At 37.5% G+C, this 8,171-nt stretch overlaps 1 protein-coding gene across 7 annotated transcripts in view; it reads right to left on the reverse strand.

Annotated features, from left to right (window-relative positions):
- The window catches only part of ATP8B4 (ATPase phospholipid transporting 8B4 (putative)), a 346,626-nt gene that overhangs the window by 284,149 nt on the left and 54,306 nt on the right, over nt 1-8,171 (reverse strand). For 6 of the 7 annotated variants that reach the window (XM_069098021.1, XM_069098022.1, XM_069098023.1 and 3 more), the window contains one exon: nt 3,295-3,353. In XM_069098021.1, the coding sequence (XP_068954122.1) occupies nt 3,295-3,353 (59 nt within the window). Of the gene's footprint in view, nt 1-2,089; nt 2,201-3,294; nt 3,354-8,171 lie in introns of those variants that run through there. The other variant, XM_069098029.1, reaches the window with a different exon arrangement.

An 8,171-nucleotide genomic window follows, 5' to 3' on the forward strand; every position in this document is an offset into this window, starting at 1 on the left:
ACACACACACACACACACACACACACACACACACACACACACACACATACACACACACACTTTTTCTCTCTCTCTCTCTCCCCAACAATCTCAATCTCTCAGGTCACTTCCAACTGTAAATTCCAGGGTAAGAAACTTTTAGAGAAGTACAGAATCACAAAATGTTAAAAGGTAACATAGAAAATCTAATCCAAGTCTAATCTCTGCTATTTACACCTTGTGTGACATTGGACAAGTCACTTTGCTTCTCTAAAAATCAGTCATAAAATGCAAATTTTGAACCAGATGATATTGAAGATCTCTGAATCCTATGATATATGTAGGCATATATACTTACACAAACATATACATACAAATCAACCAAAAACTCCATAAAGTTTCAGTCTCTTTGTTTTTATTAAACTCAGGAGAGATGGCATGCAACAGTCTAGAGAAATAAAAAGTCCAGATACTGTAACATGGGTGCTCTTTTTTTTAGCATATGGAAAATATTTTTAAATAACAGCAACAGCAAATTTTTTATTAAAAAAAAATTTTTGCGGGGTGGCTAGGTGGTGCAGTGAATAGAGCACTGGCCCTGGACTCAGGAGGACCTGAGTTCAAATCTGGCCTCAGACACTTGACACACTAACCATGTGACCTTGGGCAAGTCACTTAACCCCAAATGCCCTGCACTCCCCCTCCAAAAAAATTTTTTTTGCCAATCTTTGATCAAGAAAGGAGGACCTGGTTGTCTGTGTCTTTTGACAATATGATTCCAAGCCAGGTTATGTGGTCCAGTAAAGAGAAGTGTGAAATGAGATGAAAAACCACTTTGAAACAGTTAGGGTTGGTGGTTTTTCCGTTAAATCCTTTAAACGCTAGTAAACTTGTCCAACCGCTTGATTTATGAATTGCTTTCACAAACCACTTACAAACTGTATTTCAATTTTTCTGTCTCCCCATCTTCCTAAGAAAGTCAACTTTTATAGATTTAAAGGTGAAAGGTCAATTCAAGGTCTAATTCCCACCGCATCTAAAGATGAAGTTAATCAAGAGTTTAAGTAAATTGTCCAAAGTCACGCAGACAGAACGTAGCAGAATCACTCTTCACATCCAGGTTCTCTACCTCCAAATCCAGAATTCTTTCTTGTCATCTATGCCCAGTACTACCCTAACCACCCTGCCCCCATTCTATTTCTTTCCTTCCTCCCTTCTTTATTTCAAAGCTCTAAAAATGTAAACATACTAGTAATACTTTAAAATTCAAATTCATTTTTCCCCTTGGGCCTTAAACAATCTATTTTAATATTCTCTTTTTCTAACTTCTGAGTATACAGGGTTGAGTTAGTCTTTGATTTCAATTATTTCAGTGAAATAAAGAGGAAGGAAAGTCAAGTTTGTGTGACTTCACTGAAATTCTCTCCATGAAGTAAATGAGAAAAGGAACCAGCTTATAGTATTCTAAAATCTTCTCCAGACTTAGAGCATGACATAAAAAGAAATGAAGCAAACAACTAGAATTGTATTAAGGGCTTTGATCATAAAAAGTATCCTTTTTAAAACATTTTAAAATAATAATTCATACATGATCAAGCTTTTCTCAATCTTCTACTTGAGAAGGCATTTCCCTCCCTTCTTTGAAGAGGTTGGGGGGACTATCAATGTGGAAACAAAGCGTAAAATGTCAGCTTTAATTAATGTGTTGGTTAGTTTTTCCTGGACTGTTTCTTTTTCCTTTTGTTATTCTTTGGTAAAAGAAGTGACTCCATTGGAAAATACAGGTGATACAAAAAATCAAAGATATCAATAAAAATAAAATTTTTCAAAAGAAAGACTAGTAATTCAGAGGCTAAAATAGAAACTAAAAACAGACATTCCCAATTAAGGCAATTGGGAACCAGGCAAACTCTTAGCCAAGAAATAGCACTACTTAAGCAAGTCAGATACAAAAAAGATAAACTGTGGTCACTAGTGTTTTTTGCTTTTGTTTTAAATTTTAAATACAGAAAAGGAAAAGGAAAAAGGTTGATGGGAAGTGCTGACCAATGTCCAGAAAATATCCATGCTCCTACCGATGAATTATTTTAAGAGGGAAAAAAGTACTTACCCTTACAGAACTCCAAAAAAGAATCACCCCAAACATTGACAAAACTCAAAACAAGAGGCATTTTTTGTGTATTTTCTAAAAGCCTCTGACAAATGGTTACTATGGAGATGTCCCAAGACAAAAAATGCAGGAGCTAACAGCCAGACCCATAACAAATGCAGGTTCCTGGCACTTTCTGTGACTAATTCCAGCTTGTCCTCATCTTTACTGTCCCGTCAGTGCATAAATGGCCCCAGTTTTGTGCGAGAGGACTGACAGATGTCAGCAACTCAGCAATACTTTTCAACAACAAGAAGAAGAGAACCTTAAAATGCCCCCAGACTGGGAATAAAAGCAGTTCTGCTGTGTATCATCACATTTAAACATTCAGAGTCCCAGAGATAAAAATTGTTTCATTTCAACCTTCATGGATGTTTCAAATTTGAAAAACTATAAAAAATATACATAAATAGCGATTCTAAAGTTTCCTTGATGCTGCTGCTCCTACTCTCCCCCGCCCTCTTCTCTTTTTCACTGCCAGACTTCTTGGACGAGCAATCTAAACAACCTTCCATTTCCTCAACACTCTTTCCTACTGTAACCCCTTATAACCTGATTCCCACCACCACCACCCCCCAAAAAAAATCTTTAAAATGCTCTCTTGAGCAGTACCAATGACCTGCCAGTCAACTTTTTTTCAGATCTCATCCTCATGGATGTCTCTCTGTCACTTGACTCAATTGATCATATTCTCCTTTAAGTTCTCTGTCTTTGGCCTCCAGGAAGACAACAGAGGAAGAGGAGGAGGGAAAGGAGAAAGATGAAGAGGGGGAAGAGGGGGAAGAGGAAGGAGAGAAGGAGTAGGAGGGAGAAGAGGAGGGAGAGAAGAGGGAGGAGGGGGAAGAGGAGTCAGTAAAACCTAGATTCAAGTATTACCACTGACATCAGAGATGTGTGACCCTGGGCAAGTCATTTGATGTCTCTGTGCTTTAGGCACAGGTAAATTGCAGAGGTGATAACCCATACTGGTAAAAGGAGTTTCATCATCTGTAAGTACCCTATGCCAATGAAATCACAGGTCCAGTCCCTCTATCCCCATCCCACTGTTCTAAAACAAATAACAACAAGGAAAAGAATGTTAGTGAAATTTATAAAGTTCTGGGCAGGGTGAGGATCCTCAATATAAAAGATATTATATATGCCAGTATAATACAAATGTCACTTACCGCATATTGGAACTTTTCATTGAATTCACGGTCATTGGCTTTTACTCTCCTTTCTGTCTCTAAAGAGAGAGAGTAAGAAATCCAATATGAAACGAAATTCGACTCACAAAAAAGTACACTATCATTTGACTTATGTTGCTTAGGGGGCTCATTATATTCAAGATTAAAATGAATTATTTCCTTCAAAATGGGAATAAGGGTGTTTGTTCTCTTTAGCCTAAATTTCAGAATGTATACGGCTGCGATCTTAAAATGAAAAAGATGGAATATTGTTCGTTTTTTTTCCTGTGACCAGTTAGACAAAGCATCATATGCCTCCAGTTTCTAAGTCCCACCAGCCTCACAAAGAGTCTTCTTTTCAACCTCACAGTATTCCCAAGAGAAAAGTGGCTCTGCAAGGCAATTATATTCCAGGAAGTCACTTCTATCTGGCAAACTTATGGCATCTCTATGGAAAATATGAAGGGGATTGTGATATACCAGGAGTCAGTGAGAGTGAACAAATTGCTGAAATACTTCTACATAGAAGACAGCAAATCTTTTACTTGTTGGGATTACCACCTAATAAGTAAGGGAAAGCAATGAATAAGCTTTGATACCACAGAGAGGCAGCAGGCCACGATGCATTATAGAGCTGACCTTGAAGCTAGAAAGACCTGGGTTCAAGGTCCATTCTTGACATGTATTGATTCTGAGCAAATTACTTAAACTCTCAATGCTCTATGCAACTTTTGAAAATCGTAAATTGCAAGGAAGATGATGACCTACATTGGTGGATAGAGTTTCTTCTCCCATGAGTTCCCTATAGCAATAAAATTACATATCCATTCTCTAAACTACCACAGAACTTTTTAATCATAGTTAATAGTCAATAAAAATTTATGAAATACCTACTATGTGCTAGGCATTGTGTTAAGCACTGGGGATAAAACAAGAGTCAAAAAGCATTCCTTCCTCTCAAGGAATTCACAATCTAATTGATTAGATTTGAATGGATGAATATTTATACCATTCTCTGTGTCTATGATATCTGGACCTACTTTAGTCATCATAACTAAATTCTTAATCCTACAGGTTTTTTTAGCATCATCTATGAACTATACATAAAATCAGATCTAGAAATGGAATTACCAATAGGTCAAGTTTAGCCAGTCTAGTCTTCCAGAAAGGAAACTATACCCATCCCAACATAATTCATGTATATATCTGTGCATAAGCACCTGCTTGCACTCATCCCATACATAAACTTTCTCTTTCATATATATTTACATATAAGTGTGTGTATATATGTATAATATGTGCATTTGTGTGTACACAATAAAAAGTAAGTTTAACTATTCTGCCCATATATAAGTACACATGTTTATACATATGGAAGAAGAAGAAGAAAATATTTTAAGGACAACAAAAGGAAAAATCATTTGGAGACAGTCTTGGGCTTGACTTTGATGGTGGTGGCACAAGGGAAAGTATGAGTGGGTGGTCAGAAAGGCAATAGCCAGGTGTTAGTATTTAAGCACATAGCAGACTAAGTTGGGCATCTAACCTGGGTTTCCCTTTAACATCTCACTTTACCAAGTTAAACGGATCTAGGTCTTTCACAAAAACAACATATTATTCTAAAGAATCATCATAATGATATTTTTGGTGAAGGTTTTAGTAGTAACTACCTAATGGTAGAAGAAAAAGAACCTAGAAAGGAGAGTGATGGGACAAAGAAGAGATAGGAGGAACATTGGGTTTACAAGCAGAGGTTCAAATAATAGTCACTGATGCAGCAAATACTTAATTTTCCTCCAAAGTGGAAAATGTACTGGTTATAGAATGGAATAACCAAATTAAAGCTGTGGTTTCAACATCTTCCTAGAAACTGTACCTCTTCTCATAAATCTTATAGACTGGGTTGATAATTTGATTTTTTTTCTCTTTGTTCATAGGAGGTAGCCTGAATCTAACAAAAGATTAATACAAGGGTGATTTTCATAGAATCAAAGGATCCAACAGAGTCAGAAAGGACCTTGGAAATCATCTAATCTGAACCATTTATTTTCTAAATGAGGAAACTGAGGTCCAGAAAGGTGACACACTAACTGTTCTCTGATGTAAAAGGTAGATTTAGATTCCAGCAAAAAGGATTGATTTAGTCATAGGAAAAATTCTTGAAGAAAAAGAGAACTAAATGCTAAAGTTAGGTAGCAAGAAATATCACATAATAGCCCTCCTTGGGGATATATTAAAGTCTCTGAGTGAATTAGATGTGGTTATACCTGGATTATTTCCTGAGGTCTCCTCTACCTACAAGTCAACAAGGTATGGTAGACTGAGCACTAGTCTTAGAGTAAGGGGTATGTGACTTTGACATTTATTATCTGTGTGAGCAAGTCACTTAAAGTCTCTCAGCCTTAGTTTCCTCATCTGTTAAAATGGGGAGATCCTTTCCAGTTCTAAATTTATAAACCTATGAACTCTAGGACAATATAATGTGACTCTGACTTTCTTTACTATACCAAGGCTTTCATTATCTACCATTTTCTTGAAATGGGGAAACATGCTTCCTCTCATGCTAAATGCTGCAAAGAATTCAGGCAGATGTCACACTGACATTGAGTCTGAGCACACACTATTTATAAATAAAGTATTAATTCAGACAACATCTAAATACTTTTTAAAAATAAGCAATGAAGTCAATTCACTGAAGTCATCCATGTATCCCAGGCCTGCTTTGCCTGATTTCTAGCAGAAATTCAATTCAAAGGACATTTATGGCACATTAAATTCCTACCATGTATAGGATGCCAAAATGAGTCAGTTACAGCCTTTTCTCTCAAAGAGTTTATCATCTGGTTTCAGAGATAGGGAAAAATAGTTAGACTTATTCAAATAATTCTCATTCAAAGTAGAGTGTAAAAGGGCTTAAGATGTTAAAAAGTACTTTGATAGATCACAAGAGAGATGGCTTACTTCTGGCCATTGGGGAGGAATGGAAGGAAACAATTACATGAAGGAATTAGCATTTGACCCAGACCTTGAAAGATGAGTAGGACGTCAACTGGCAGAAAAGTGATGGGCAAAGAATGGTGTAGGATAGAGTCTTACTCACATGGCCCACTACCTGGGCTATTTTAGGCAATTTTCAATGAATCAACAAGCATTTGTTAAATTCACTTCCTATGTGCCAGGAACTGTAATAGGCACTGGAATAAACTCAATTTCCCTAATTTGGATGTGCCTATCCACCTCTTTCCCATATTTCCCCATTTTTCTGATCAACCACCCTCTTGGGAAATGATTGTCTCATCAACAGGAAACATTTTCAAAAACCAATCTACAAAAGCAATTCCTTCTGTTGTGTCATAGCTCCCTTGCTGAGTTCCTACTAAAAATATCAGAAGTACTGATGACAAGTTTCTTATTAAAAGTTTTTAAATCCTCCCAAAAGCAAGGGATTTTTTTCTTTTTTCACAAAGATGGGCTCAAAGTGCTGACCATGAGCAATGGAAGGAAATTATAGGCAAAAGAGCACTAGAGTAAGACTCCTCAGAAGAACTCAATTTAATTCAATTCAGGCAACACTGTGTCCCACTTTGAGTTCAACCCTTGAGTGGTTCTATGACCTTAAACAAGTCAGTTAATTTCTCTCAGCCTATCTATCAAATAAGAAGGTTGGACCATTCAGTCTCAAGTTGCTACCAGTCCTAACATTCTATGATGCCATGATACTAATTTGCATTTGGACAGATCTCTTCCACATTTTCTTAGGGCCAATCTGGCTCATCCCAAAATGGGTCAAATTCTGTGCAGGCACATCCTTGAATGGTAGACTGAAAAATTTGTGATGTTAATTTGTAGGTTGGGGATAGGGACTGAATTTCATTGGTACAAGAAAAGCCCTGAATAAGAAAACTTCCCTCTACCCATGCAGGTCAGCACCATCTCTGGTCTTAGAGAACTGCCCAGGTCAGTGAGTAATTACATGACTTGTCCTGGGTCACACAGTCAATACATGAGAAAGGCAGCACTGGAAATCAGATTTTCTTGGCTCTGAGGCCACACTGCTAAATGAGGAACATGGAATTTTATCATCACCATCAAAAGACTGAGAAGCATAGCATATATGGCTCCTTTCTAAATGTCACCAAATCACAAAGACAGAAACCTAAAAGACCTTGACAGTCTACATATGGAGATAAAACAATCAGACAAGTAATAGCACATATCCTTATACTTTATAGGAAACCATATAAATAAAAATATACTCGAGTACATTTTTGTGATCATTTTCATGAAAGTGATATTTTCCAGTCAGACCAGATCTTTTTTGACTCAGAAGGAAGATCACAGAATTAGAGCAGGAGGAAACCTTAAAAGTTAGCTAATACAAATGTCGTATCACAGACAAGGGAACTGTGACCTTGCCCAAAGTCACACAGTTAATAAGTGACAGAGCCAAAATTTGAACATAGATCCTCTAACTCCAAACAAAAAAGGCCTTCCATTTCAGCATGCTGCAGGGGAACACAGGGTTAGGGAGGTTCTTACTATTGTTATTGTTTGTCCTTTGTTCTTGGGAGAGGACCGTGACATCAGAGAGGTGATGTCATGACATGCAAGTAAACTGGATTTAAGTGAGGGACAGCTGTGCAAAGCGGAGAAGAGAAAGAAGGGAGAGGAGATCAGTACTAAATATAGAGGGAATGTGTAGTCAGAAATAGCTGATGACTTGGGGCAGCTTGGTAGTGCAGTGGATAGAGTACCAGCTCTGAAGTGTGGAGGACCTAAGTTCAAATATGACCTCAGATACTTACGATCGGTGTGACTCTGGGCTAGCCTCTTAACCCAGGAGGAAGGAAGGGAGGGAGGGAGGGAGGGAAGGGAGG

This window comes from Petaurus breviceps, unplaced genomic scaffold (genome assembly GCF_028583685.1).
Source record: "Petaurus breviceps papuanus isolate PSGF00001 unplaced genomic scaffold, PetGlider_PUasm1.0 37, whole genome shotgun sequence".
Lineage (NCBI taxonomy): Eukaryota > Metazoa > Chordata > Mammalia > Diprotodontia > Petauridae > Petaurus > Petaurus breviceps.